Raw genomic sequence first — 13,998 nt, 5'->3', positions numbered from 1 at the left:
CATCAGAATTTCCCCTTGGTATCAGTGAAAGTGACATGTTCATGACTAATAGAAGGGGGATACACACAGAGAAATAAAAAAAGGACAAAACACATTTCACATCCTGAAGGTGGGAACTCAATTAGCATAAATAGTGGGACTACAGGTTCTAGGGAACTGAGATTCAACCCCACCTGCGCTTATTCAGTGCCGCATCCTGTCTCAGACTAAATAGGACCACCTCATCATACCATGGGGAACTGATCACAAACTAAAGACTTTCAGACTTCATAATCATCCCTGAGGAACTGAGTATATTTATTTATTTTAATTTTATTTCACCTTTATTTAACCAGGTAGGCAAATTGAGAACACGTTCTCATTTACAATTGCGACCTGCGCAAGATAAAGCAAAGCAGTTCGACACACTACAAACAACATAGTTACACATGGAGTAAAACAAACATACAGTCAATAATACAGTGAAAAATAAGTCTATATACAATGTGAGCAAGTGAGGTGAGATAGGGAGGTGAAGGCAAACAAAATATATAAAATATATATATAAATAATAAAAATATAAAAAAGTAAAAAAACACTGGAATGGTTGGTTTGCAGTGAAAGAAGTGTAAAGTAGAGATAGAAATAATGGGGTGCAAAGGAGCAAATAAATAAATAAATACAGTAGGTAAAGAGGTAGTTGTTTGGGCTAAATTATAGATGGGCTATGTACAGGTGCAGTAATCTATGAGCTGCTCTGACAGCTGTGCTTAAAGCTAGTGAGGGAGATAAGTGTTTCCAGTTTCAGAGTTTTTGTAGTTCGTTCCAGTCATTGGCAGCAGAGAACTGGAAGGAGAGGCGGCCAAAGGAAGAATTGGTTTTGGGGGTGACCAGAGAGATATACCTGCTGGAGCGCGTGCTACAGGTAGGTGCTGCTATGGTGACCAGTGAGCTGAGATAAGGGGGGACTTTACCTAGCAGGGTCTTGTAGATGACCTGGAGCCAGTGGGTTTGGCGACGAGTATGAAGCGAGGGCCAGCCAACGAGAGTGTACAGGTCGCAGTGGTGGGTAGTATATGGGGCTTTGGTGACAAACGGATGGCACTGTGATAGACTGCATCCAATTTATTGAGTAGGGTTTTGGAGGCTATTTTGTAAATGACATCACCGAAGTCGAGGATTGGTAGGATGGTCAGTTTTACAAGGGTATGTTTGGCAGCATGAGTGAAGGATGCTTTGTTTGCGGAATAGGAAGCCAATTCTAGATTTAACTTTGGATTGGAGATGTTTGATGTGAGTCTGGAAGAGAGTTTACAGTCTAACCAGCACCATAGGTATTTGTAGTTGTCCACATATTCTAAGTCAGAGCCGTCCAGAGTAGTGATGTTGAGACAGGCGGGCAGGTGCAGGCAGCGATCGGTTGAAGAGCATGCATTTAGTTTTACTTGTATTTAAGAGCATTGGAGGCCCGGAGAAGAGTTGTACGGCATTGAAGCTCGCCTGGAGGGTTGTTAACACAGTGTCAAAAGAAGGCCAGAAGTATACAGAATAGTGTCGTCTGCGTAGAGGTGGATCAGAGAATCACCAGCAGCAAGAGCGACATCATTGATGTATACAGAGAAGAGAGTCGGTCCAAGAATTGAACCCTGTGGCACCCCCATGAGAGACTTGCCAGAGGCCCGGACAACAGACCTCCGATTTGACACACTGAACTCGATCAGAGAGTAGTTGGTGAACCAGGCGAGGCAATCATTAGAGAAACCAAGGCTGTCGAGTTTGCCGATGAGGATGTGGTGATTGACAGAGTCAAAAGCCTTGCCAGGTCAATGAATACGGCTGCACAGTACTGTTTCCTATCGATGGCGGTTAGATATCGTTTTGACCTTGAGCGTGGCTGAGGTGCACCCATGACCAGCTCTGAAACCAGATTGCATAGCGGAAGAGGTATGGTGGGATTCGAATGGTCGGTAATCTGTTTGTTGACTTGGCTTTCGAAGACCTTAGAAAGGCAGGGTAGGATAGATATAGGTCTGTAGCTGTTAGGGTCAAGAGTGTCCCCCCTTTGAAGAGGGGGATCCGCAGCTGCTTTCCAATCTTTGGGAATCTCAGACGACACGAAAGAGAGGTTGAAAAGGTAGTAATAGGGGTGGCAACAATTTAGCAGAGAGTTTTAGAAAGAAAGGGTCCAAGATTATCTAGCCCGGCTGATTGTAAGGGTCCAGATTTTGCAGTCTTTCAGAACATCAGCTGACTGATTTGGGAGAAAGAGAAATGGGAAGCTTGGGCGAGTAGCAGAGGGAGGGCAGTGCTGTTGACGCGGGTAGGGGTTAGCCAGGTGGAAAGCATGGCCAGCCGTAGAAAATGTTATTGAAATTCTCAATTATAGTGGATTTGTCGGTGGTGACAGTGTTTCCTATCTTCAGTGCAGTTGGAAGCTGGGAGGAGGTGTTTTATTCTCATGGACTTTACAGTGTCCAGAACTTTTTGAATTTTGTTGCGAGCAAGAATTTCTGCTTGAAAAAGCTAGCCTTGGCTTTTCTAACTGCTGTGTATATTGTTTCTAGCTTCCCTGAAAAGTTGCATATCACGGGGGCTGTTTCGATGCTAATGCAGAAGCGCATAGGATGTTTTTCTGTTGGTTAAGGGCAGTCAGGTCAGGAGAGAACCAAGGGCTATATCTGTTCCTGGTTCCAATTTTTGAATGGGGCATGCTTATTCAAGATGGTGAGGAAGGCATTTAAAAAAAATATCCAGGCATCCTCTACTGACGGGGATGAGATCAATATCCTTCCAGGATACCTCGGCCAGGTCGATTAGAAAGGCCTGCTCGCTGAAGTGTTTCAGGGAGCGTTTGACAGTGATGAGTGGAGGTCGTTTGACCCTGACCCATTACGGATGCAGGCAATGGGCAGTGATCGCTGAGATCTTGGTCTGAAAACAGCCGAGTGTATTTGGAGGGCACAGTTTGGTTAGGAATGAATAAGGGGAAAATCTCCTTCACCTGTCTGCAATCTTTAATCACCTCTCATCTTAGTAAAAACATTTTTTTCCACCACCTAGGATCCAGCTAAAAAAGGTTTAAGGCCTATCCATGTAGCCATTATTGCAATCTTTGTGTGTGTGTGTGTGTGTGTGGATGACTTGATATAGAGGTGATGGGTGATCTTATGGGGACCTATTGGTCAGGCAGTGACTTACTTCATTTTAATTCTTTGCAGGTCAAGATTTTGATTGTTTCCCAGAGATTAGAGTGGCACGGTACACAGTATGGAGGGCTTCACCTGGGGAACAACTGAAGATTAACTGTTCTGTTGATTTATGTTCCAACTCACCACCACCATCACTATGGTGTAAGGTTGAATCAAACAACTGCAATACTGTCAACACAACAGCTCTCATTCAAACACAGTGGACCAATTTGACAAACACTACAGGGATCTCATTTCTGACTTTCAAAAACATATCCAGAGGTGATGCTGGTCTATACAGGTGTGAATTACACAAGGCTGTGGGTCATTCTATCAATGTTATCGTCTCAGGTGAGTAATCTATTAATACATTTTCTCAGTTTGAAATGTTTAATCAGTCAAACATTCAGTCAAACATCCCCATTGTATTCATAGAAGCAAACCCCCTGTGATGGGTGTCAATTGTTATGTATTTCAGAGAGAGTCAAAGACACCACAGATGTGTATCAGAACAATGAAACAACAAGTAAGAGGAGATTTTCACTCTTCATAGCTCAGCATGCATTGCACACAGGACATAAAGGTGCTGCAGTATGAATGTACATCAAGGCACACCACAATGCTATGTCACACTTAGCTCTGATACACTGTGGTATCCAGTAACACCCTAACAGCCAGTTATACTAGCAACCTAGTATCCATGTTGAGTCAAACCTCCTCTTCAGGGGTGTAATTTTGATTTTAAATGTGTGTGTGTGTGTGTGTGTGTGTGTAATCAGGCAGAATTATTTTGCCATTGAAAACTAATTTCCTGTATTTGTATATTTTTTGGCCTATAGCTTTTATGAATTCAAATGTGTGGTGGGGGAACATTTCCTCCTTGTTCATAGTGGAAATTAGGCCTATTTTTCTTATAGACAGTACAGTGAGTCAGAGGGACAGCTTCCTGGAGTGGGTGTGGCCTTATGTTTACTCCTCGGCTGGGATTGTGGTGTTTGTCATCGTGGTGATAACCATATCCATGCTCTCAATGCGTGGTTGTAAAGGTAAGATGCTCACGATTTCCTTAGCATATTAATACAGACCAATGATCACCCAAATCCAGATAGCAGATGCTCTGAAAGAGCTGCAAAACCTGGACCCGTACAAGTCAGCTGGGCTAGACAATCTGGACTAGACAATCTGGACCCTCTCTTTCTAAAATTATCCGCCGCCATTGTTGCAACCCCTATTACCAGTCTGTTCAACCTCTCTTTCGTATCGTCCGAGATCACTAAAGATTGGAAAGCTGCCACGGTCATCCCCCTCTTCAAAGGGGGTGACACTCTAGACCCAAACTGTTATAGACCTATATTCATCCTGTCCTGCCTTTCTAAAGCCTTCGAAAGCCAAGCTAATTAACAGATCACTGACCATTGCGAATCCCACCGTACGTTCTCCGCTGTGCAATCTGGTTTCCGAGCTGGTCACAGGTGCACCTCAGCCACGCTCAAGGTACTAAATGATATCATAACCGCCATCGATAAAAGACAGTACTGTGCAGCCGTCTTCATCGTCCTGGCCAAGGCTTTCGACTTTGTCAATCACCATATTTTTATCGGCAGACTCAACAGCCTTGATTTCTCAAATGACTGCTTCGCCTGGTTCACCAACTACTTCGCAGACAGAGTTCAGTGTGTCAAATCGAGGGTCTGTTGTCCAGACCTCTGGCAGTCTCTATGGGGGTACCACAGGGTTCAATTCTCGGCCGACTCTTTCCCTGTATATATCAATGATGTCACTTGCTGCTGGTGATTCCCTGATTCACCTCTACGCAGACGACACCATTCTGTATACATCTGGCCCTTCTTTGGACACTGTGTTAACTAACCTCCAAATGAGCTTCAATGCCATATAACTCTCCTTCTCTGTGGCCTCCAACTGCTCTTAAATGCTAGTAAAACCAAATGCATGCTTTCAACGTTCGCTGCCCGCACCCTCGTGCCCGACTAGCATCACTACTCTGGATGGTTCTGACTTAGAATATGTGGACAACTACAAATACCTAGGTGTCTGACTAGACTGTAAAGTCTCCTTCCAGACTCATATTAAACATTTCCAATCCAAAATCAAATCTAGAATTGGCTTCCTATTTCGCACAAAAAGCCTCCACTCACGCCACCAAACATACCCTCGTAAAACTGACTATCCTACCGATCCTCGAACTTCGGCGATGTCATTTACAAAATAGCTTCCAATACTCTACTCAGCAAACTGGATGCAGTCTATCACAGTGCCATCCGTTTTGCTACAAAGCCCCTTTGCCACCAACCACTGCAACCTGTATGCTGTAGTCGCTGGCCCTCGCTACATATTCATCGCCAGACCCACTGGCTCCAGGTCATCTACAAGTTTATGCTAGGTAAAGCTCCGCCTTATCTCAGCTCACTGGTAACGATAACAACACCAACCCGTAGCACGTGTTCCAGCAGGTATATCTCACTGGTCATCCCAAAGCCAACCACTCCTTTGGCCGCCTTTCTTCCAGTTCTCTGCTGCCAATGACTGGAAGGAATTGCAAAAAATCGCTAAAGCTGGAGTATTTCTCTCACCAACTTTAAACATCAACTATCTGAGCAGCTAACCGATCGCTGCAGCTGTACATAGCCCATCCCAATTTACCAATCTTACCTACCTCATCCCCATATTGTTTTTATTTACTTTTCTGCTCTTTTGCACACCAGTATTTCTACTTGCACATCATCATCTGCCTTCTATCACTCCAGTGTTAATTTGCTAATTGTAATTACGTCGCTACTATGGCCTATTTATTGCCTTACCTCGTCAGCCATTTGCACACACTGTATATATAGACTTTCTTTTTTCTATTGTGTTATTGACTGTACGCTTGTTTATTCCATGTGTAACTCTGTGTTGTTTTGTGTCGCACTGCTTTGCTTTATCTTGGCCAGGTCACAGTTGTAAATGAGAACTTGTTCTCAACTAGATTACTGGTTAAATAAAGGTGAAAATAATAATAATAAAAAAATGATGACCATAGCACATTAATACAGACCAATGATGACCATAGCACATTAATACAAACTAATGATGACCATAGCACATTAATACAGACTAATGATGACCATATCACTTTAATACAGACTAATGATGACCATAGTACATTAATACAGACTAATGATGACCATAGTATATTAATACAGACTAACGATGACCATAGTACATTAATACAGACTAATGATGACCATAGTACATTATACAGACTAATGATGACCATAGCACATTATAACAGACAATGATGCCATAGTACATTAATACAGACTAATGATGACATATACTTTAATACAGACTAAATGAGACCATAGTACATTAATACAGACTAATGATGACCATAGTATATTAATACAGACTAAGATGACCATAGTACATTAATACAGACTAATGATGACCATAGTACATTAATACAGACTAATGATGACCATAGTACATTAATACAGACTAATGATGACCATATCATTTATACAGACTAATGATGACCATAGTACATTAATACAGACTAATGATGACCATAGTATATTAATACAGACTAACGATGACCATAGTACATTAATACAGACTAATGATGACCATGAGTACATAATACAGACTAATGATGACCATAGCACATTAATACAGACTAATGATGACCAATAGTACATTAATACAGACTAATGATGACAATAGAACATTAATACAGACTAATGATGACCATAGTACATTAATACAGACTAATGATGACCAATATCACATTAATACAGACTAATGATGACCATAGCACATTAATACAGACTAATGATGACCATAGTATATTAATACAGACTAAATGATGACCATAGCACATATACAGACTAATGGTGACCCTAGTACATTAATACAGACTAATGAGGACCGTAGTACATTCATACAGAGTATGATGACCATATTACATTCATACAGACATTTAAATCTAGGACATGACATCTAATTTTCAATGCTTTGTTCATGATTCCCTTGAAATTGCAGGTGCCTGTCCGTCCAGGAGGTCAAGGAAAGAGGACCAAACAGAGAACCAGTTCAAACAGACATACACTTTACACATCTCCCTTTCATTTAGTCCTGTATTAGTACTATTAGTACAGATTCTGAATGGTCTTTAATGTGTTTACAGTATGTTACATGGTGGAGTCTTTTGGTGCGCTCCTTGTCTGTCAGTCCCAGGTGTGGCCACTATAATCAACGGTGGGGTTTGCAAATACACAGAGTATTAAAGTTGCTTACTTGTTGTTGCAGTATATGGCTTACCAATGACCCAGCAAGCATTCCCACGACCCAACCCCCAACCCACAGACAAAGCATCCGATCCCACCAAGCCCAGGACCGGCCCCAGCCCAGCCCCGGCCAAGCCAGGCAAAAGCCCAACCCAGCCCACCGCCGGACTGTATATATGACAACGACCTGCCAGGGGCCCACGTCGCACTCATCCGGCACCCGTCCAAGCTGCAGCCAATCAGGTAGCTGTCTCAGTGGATAGGGACAATACCTATAGCAGCGGGAAGGAGAAAGAGGAAGAGAGTGATATCATGTACGCAGCGCTCAACCATCAGGTAAAGCCTCGAGCCGCGCCGCGCCCTGCACAGCCTCAGGAGGAGGGCTCAGAGTACGCAGCCATACGGGTGTCCTGAGCCCTGGAACCAGGAAGTAAAACTCCTCTTCCCGGAGGGCCACAGTCCTACTGGTCTTTGTTTCTCCCTGATTACAGAGGGGGGTCGCTGCGTCCCAATATGGCGACCGGAGTATGGGTGAGTGGTGTGTCGAAAGGGAAGGAGTGGGTGTGTCAAAGCGCTCTGCTATAGGTCAGAGGTTTTGATTGAGCGCTGTTTCTTGCCACTCAACCAGACTGTGACACAACTAGGTGCTATCCACAACCAAAAGGGTTATTTGGCTGTCCTCGTAAGAGAACCCTTTGAAGAACCCCCTTTAGTTCCAGGTAGAACCCTTCTGGGTTCCACGAAGAACCTTTCCACAGAGGTTCTACATGGAATCCAAAACAGTTCTACCTGGAACAAAAAAGGGTTCTCCTATGGGGACAGCCGTAAAACCCTTTTGGAACCCTTTTTTTCTACGAGTGTACCTCACATTGAGCTACCCATACTGCGAGAGTTGGGACTTTCTGTTTTTAAGCCAGAGGATGAGTCTGAGTGTTAGATTTACATAAATATTGTAATTTTTCAGTTTAAAACTGAAGATTGTTTATTGGGGTGGCAGGTAGCCTTGTGGTTAGAACGTTGGCCAGTAACCGAAAGGTTGCAAGATCAAATCCCTGAGCTGACAAGGTACAAGTCTGTCGTTCTGCCCCCGAACAACGCAGTTAACCCACTGTAAAAAATGTCAGGTATTGATGATGGGTGTACTGTTGCTTTATGAGTTGTACGCATGTTCTTACTGTGAACTTTGTCACCCTGATATATTACTGTGACTGCCACTCTGATATTGGCTACTAGGTAGCTACTTCCCATGCCGTTGCCGGACAGTAGTGCCTGTCAAGCGGGAGCGAACGGTACTGTGTCCCGGTGTTGTTGTTTTTCATGCGTGCCCTCCCCATTGAGTAGTAGACTGTATGTACTGTATGTATCAAGGTGACATCTASATGGTTATCAATATTAGTTACTTCTTCTGTAGGCTGCTATCCTCCTTGAAATAAAATAATTTGAGAGAAAACATTGCCACGTCAGCTGCCGCCTGCGACATGACACCAGTGGTGCCGTTTAAGATTATTTTTTATTTAATGAGGCAAGTCAGTTAAGAACAAATTCTTATTTACAATGACGGCCTACACCGGCCAAACRCAGACYACACTGGGCCAATTGTGCACCGCCCTATGGGACTTCCAATCACCTCTGGTTGTGATACAGCCTGGAATTGAACCAGGATGTCTGTAGTGATGACTCAAGCACGGAGATGCAGTGCCTTAGACCGCTGCGCCACTCGGGAGCCCCGATGAGGGATGAGAATGGCCTTATTTCTGTTACAGCTTATTGGATGACTGTCATTCATATTCTATTCACCCAGCTCAATGTAACATCGATAGGTTTAGGCTACTACATGATACAAAATTTTGCCCTATACCCATCATGAGGTTGCTACAACCTATGAATGAAAGTTACACCATGGTGCTGTTTAGGCTACTGTAGACCTACAGTGTGTTTTAATCAATTATTTGGTGACGTGAATACATGTAGTATAGTTTTATCTAAAAAGGCTAACTTCTTAAAAATGTTTTACTATATAAATTTTTATGAAATTCACTGAGGAAGATGTTCCTCCCCTTCCTCCTCTGAGGAGCCTCCACTGCATGATACCCAGTAGGAAGCAAGTCGGCAGGCATGTCGATACAACCCCGGTGCACTGGTCCAGCTTATCCACTCGTCTTGCAGCCCAATCAGCCACGTAAAACGCTATTCAGTGGCAACAAATCTGCCCAATTAGCTGATTCACTTTCCATACACCCACTCTCCCAGACTTCGGTCGCCATATTGGGCTGCAGATACCCATACTTGGTATTACAGAAATCGATCAGCTGACTGCATCTGAACTTTGAACTTCCACCAATGATAACGTCAGTTTTAACTATGGCCTTTTGGGTAGAACTTTCTGACAGAGGTTGATTCTTGAGGCCCACATCAAATATTCCACTGCACTGTAATCAAGTGAACATCAGTTGACTGTGAATGTAACTGTGCTGTATAGTTTTTTTTAATGCATTTTTCTGTGATTGCGTGTTACCTATTTAAACAAATAATCAAATTTGATTTACTATAATATATAATTCATATAATAAATATAATAATATAATAAATAATATAATTTTCACTGCAATGTTACTATTCTCCATTCCTTACTGTAATCAACCAGTTTCAATGAAATCACTATGAGTGATGACAATCCCCTGGCCTTGGGTTTAGTTGAGGTGTTACTGTCGTTATGCAGGGTGTTTTGCAGTTTACCTCTTGTGCTGGGATGTGATTAGGAGGTTTCCTGTGCTACACAAACCAAAACCCCACATGCTGCAGCACACGGTTACATATCCTGTGATGCAGTGAGAAGCTTTCAGTGTGTGTGTGTGTGTGTGTTCCTATAAGTGTGTGTGTTCATGCCTGATCTACTGTTCCTGCATGTGTGTGTGCATGTGTTATCCCAGCTAGCACATAATGTTCTGAGAACCATATATTTCTTAGACCTTGGTGAGAGTATGTTTGTCCTATGATTATTTTGCACACAGCCTTCCCACAATGTTCTGGGAATGGTGCAGGATACCCAGCTAGCACATAACGTTCTAAGAACCATACTTCAGCATAATGTTTTCTGCAGGTTTCCTCATGGTTCTATTTAAAGGAAAAATCCACCCAAAACCACTCATTCCTATAATTTACAGTGTTGCATAACACTAATWTGTGAGAACAATATTTTTTGTGAAAACATTTTTCATTTTGTCGTTATAATAAAGTTGGTAGCAATGTGAAAATCAATGTGGAAATCTGTTGCAGCTCAAGATGACAAAAAAAAACACAATGCAATGTATGGGCTGGCTGGCTAGTAGCTAGCTAGCAAACGTAGCTACACACAATAATTCCAAAGTCAATATCAGCATGTGAAGTAGGTAGTTAGCTTTAGAATTGCCTAAACAAACTGCAATATCAATTTAGGAGTCTACAATCTCACCATGTTTAACCTGCAGATTGATGTGCCTCACAGAGTGGAGTCTGACATTCGCAACGGCKCCATGCAATGCACCCTGGACTGAAGAGGCAGACAAATAGGAGAAATGTGTTAGACCCTCTGTTAAATTACACATTTCTRGAGGTAGGAATATCATGAAAATATGGTCAARGGCTCATTGGYGAGAAGACATCCTCCCACGTTATGACATCGGCCAGTATTAGAATCTGACATGTATGATAGACGTTTTAAAGATCTAAAAGCCATATTCCTATTAACTTCCAGTGTAGTGAAAGACACTTTAACACAATGCTACATCATACTGGCAGAATTTCTGCCTGCTTGAACGGCAATAACTCAGACACACATGAAATGACCCAGGGAATCGATAGAACATCACTCAGAGATGCACAAAAACATTATAACATTTAAAATGGGTGAATCTTTACTTTAAAGTCATGTTCCCAGAACATTAAGAAAACTTTCCATAAAAAGCACAAGCAAACATTAGTAAAATTCTAAGAATGTTATTTAAAAACATATACATTCCATTCTCAACATCAACAAAACTCRCTCTGTCCTCTATCTGTGTGTTCAGGTGTGTTGATCTTAATGGGTGCTTGTTTCCTTAGAAATGGGGTCTGTTTGAATAGACTAAAATGAATGGCTTTGTGAACGCTAGCTCCATCTTGGTGACACAGTGGACTAATTCCAAAACGTTCAGGGAACCATGGTAAACGTTCTCAGAACCTCCCTGKAAGCTAAATATCAACATTCCCAGAAAGTTTTCTGTTTTACCGGTCAGGAAARGWWTGGCTTCCTTCGCAGAAGCAATGGGAAACCAAAAATGTACGTTCCCCCGACTTCCAAGTAACCACATTTAGTAGATGGGATGTGAGTGTTTATGTGCTTGCATGAGTGTGTGCTTTACTATATGTGATTGTGATCTCCTAACCATCTCAAAGACACAGGGCCTTGAACAGGAAACACAGGGCTGACCACAGTGTTGTGAAGTACACCTGACATGGTGGGATTGAGACTGTGTTGTTTTACAGCACAGGTGTCAAACTCATTCCACGGAGGGCCGAGTGTCTGCGGGTTTTTGTTCCTCCATTCTACTTCACTGTAAAAAAAAGAAAGTCTCAGAACACCATGCATGATTGTGTAACGAAACCATGGAAAATAGTGCACCTAAGCTGAGATTTTGTGTTTGGAAGGTGTTTGAATGTAAAACCCAATGAAAGTGTTTTAAATACAGAGAATGTGTTTTAAAACAGAAYTGAAGTACTTTGAAAGACCCAAAGTGGTTCATCAACATGACTTGGTGTTTTTAAGAGATTGTTGTGAAAACCCTTTCTGTGGTTTCAGTGCATGTAAAAGMCAGCATCAAAACACAAAAACTGTTTTTCTCATGCAATTAATAGTTTAGAAATGCAAATGGTTTATAATCCTAAATATTGATTGATGATAAGGACCTATGGATAATATTTTTTTATAATATTGATAATAGTTCTACCTTTATTTTTTTCAATGCTRTATTTAGARAGATTAGAATCAGGAGGTGCAGTCAAACGGTACATTTTGTTGGAGTTTTACCCACTCACCCACACAGCCACACTGTAAGAAATTATTCGGGAGGGAATTGAAATTGAACCCCCCCCCCCAAAAAAATAAATATACTTAATAAACATGAATGCAAYTTGTGCKGAGCACGAAGAARGGGGTTCAATTCTCCKCTCCAACCCTTCAATCTGTTTCTCCCYCCTATCTGTATCCTCTCTGTCATTTCAMAACTGTCTCAATAAAAAGTCTAAATACCTCAAAAATATCMTWWRWTTTTTTTWATGCAATCATATCAATGATTTGTTGAACACTGRGCTTGACAATGCCTGCRCAAKACGGTATATAATGTCAAATTATCAAATACATAACAACGTTAAACATTAAGGCACTTCAGAAAAAGGGATCTAATTCTGCACTAGACAGGATTCAAAACATCKGAATMGAGTTTAGAAGCTTTAAATAGAGGAAACGGCACCAAAAGAGAAGGGATCTAATTCTGCACTAAACAGGACTCGAAACACCAAAATAGTGTTTACAACCTTTTCTGTGAGTGCTCTCAGTCTCTGGCAAGGTGTTGCACAGCACTTGATTAAGTGGTGTTACAATACACCGTGTCGTGTTTCAAAATATCTCAGGATGATGTGTTGCAATACTCCAGCAAAGTTAAGGTTTCGTCTCCTTCAATTTGGTGGCAGCTCAGTTGCCACAAGTTTTGGCATTACAAAGTACTTAATTTTAACCGTGTTGATTGATAAATTAAGGGCACTAATTAGTAAGGAACTCCCCTCACCTGCTTGTCTATGGCTTAATTGAAAGGAAAACCCAAAAACCTACAGACACTAGGCCCTCAATGGAATGAGTTTGACACTCCTGCAGCACAGTATTGTAGATGAGGTGTACCCTAGGTGCACTGGTCATCTGACACCATGATTTAAAAAACAGGAACCACTTAGCTGACTGGCATGTTTAGGCCAGTAATGGGACTTTACCTCTCAATACCATCATGCACATTTTCGTAGACACTCTTATCCAGAGCGACTTACAGTAGTGAGTGCATACATTTTAAAAACTTTTTTTGTGCCATGTTCTACCAACTGAGCTGCATGGAACACATACATGATAATGTTGTGTGTGATCTCGTGCACCATAAAGGCTGTATTGTGAACACAGTTNGTGCCATGTTCTACCAACTGAGCTGCATGGAACACATACATGATAATGTTGTGTGTGATCTCGTGCACCATAAAGGCTGTATTGTGAACACAGTTAACCCCACAAGGCATCGTACTCTGACAAGACTTGTTTCATTTCTGTTCTTTTTTCTTTTATAGCAATTCTAACCTGAGAATCTGCATTGTCTCCAGGTCTTTCTTGAAAAATAGATGTGTTTCATATCAACGAGAGTAACCTGGTTAAATAAAGGTTAAATACATTTGAAATAAGTGTCTATCCTTCCATGGTGCTGCTTGTATAAGACACTGCTTTGCTGTTCTCTCACTGAATGTACTGGAACAGAACAGCAATGATGATTGCC

General features: G+C 41.9%; 1 protein-coding gene across 1 annotated transcript; it reads left to right on the top strand.

Moving 5' to 3' along the window:
- Nucleotides 1-1,886: 1,886 nt before the first annotated feature.
- Nucleotides 1,887-7,398, top strand: LOC112075893 (B- and T-lymphocyte attenuator-like). Its single transcript, XM_070441103.1, has 5 exons — nt 1,887-1,923; nt 3,198-3,518; nt 3,646-3,693; nt 4,085-4,213; nt 7,209-7,398. The coding sequence occupies exons 1-5, from the start codon at nt 1,887-1,889 to the stop codon at nt 7,340-7,342; spliced, it is 669 nt and encodes a 222-aa protein (XP_070297204.1). The 3' UTR covers nt 7,343-7,398.
- Nucleotides 7,399-13,998: the final 6,600 nt, after the last annotated feature.

This window comes from Salvelinus sp. IW2-2015, unplaced genomic scaffold (assembly GCF_002910315.2).
Source record: "Salvelinus sp. IW2-2015 unplaced genomic scaffold, ASM291031v2 Un_scaffold3451, whole genome shotgun sequence".
In the NCBI taxonomy this organism is placed as follows: domain Eukaryota; kingdom Metazoa; phylum Chordata; class Actinopteri; order Salmoniformes; family Salmonidae; genus Salvelinus; species Salvelinus sp. IW2-2015.
This window is presented reverse-complemented; position numbering and strand designations above follow the sequence as displayed.

Excerpts from the sequence above, each read along its gene's own strand:
- LOC112075893 (XM_070441103.1), top strand. The coding sequence starts at position 1,887 with ATGACCAGCTCTGAAACCAGATTGCATAGCGGAAGAG. Across the intron at positions 1,924-3,197 it reads CAGATTGCATAGCGGAAGAG|GTCAAGATTTTGATTGTTTC; the intron begins GTATGGTGGGAT and ends AATTCTTTGCAG. Across the intron at positions 4,214-7,208 it reads CTCAATGCGTGGTTGTAAAG|GTGCCTGTCCGTCCAGGAGG; the intron begins GTAAGATGCTCA and ends TTGAAATTGCAG.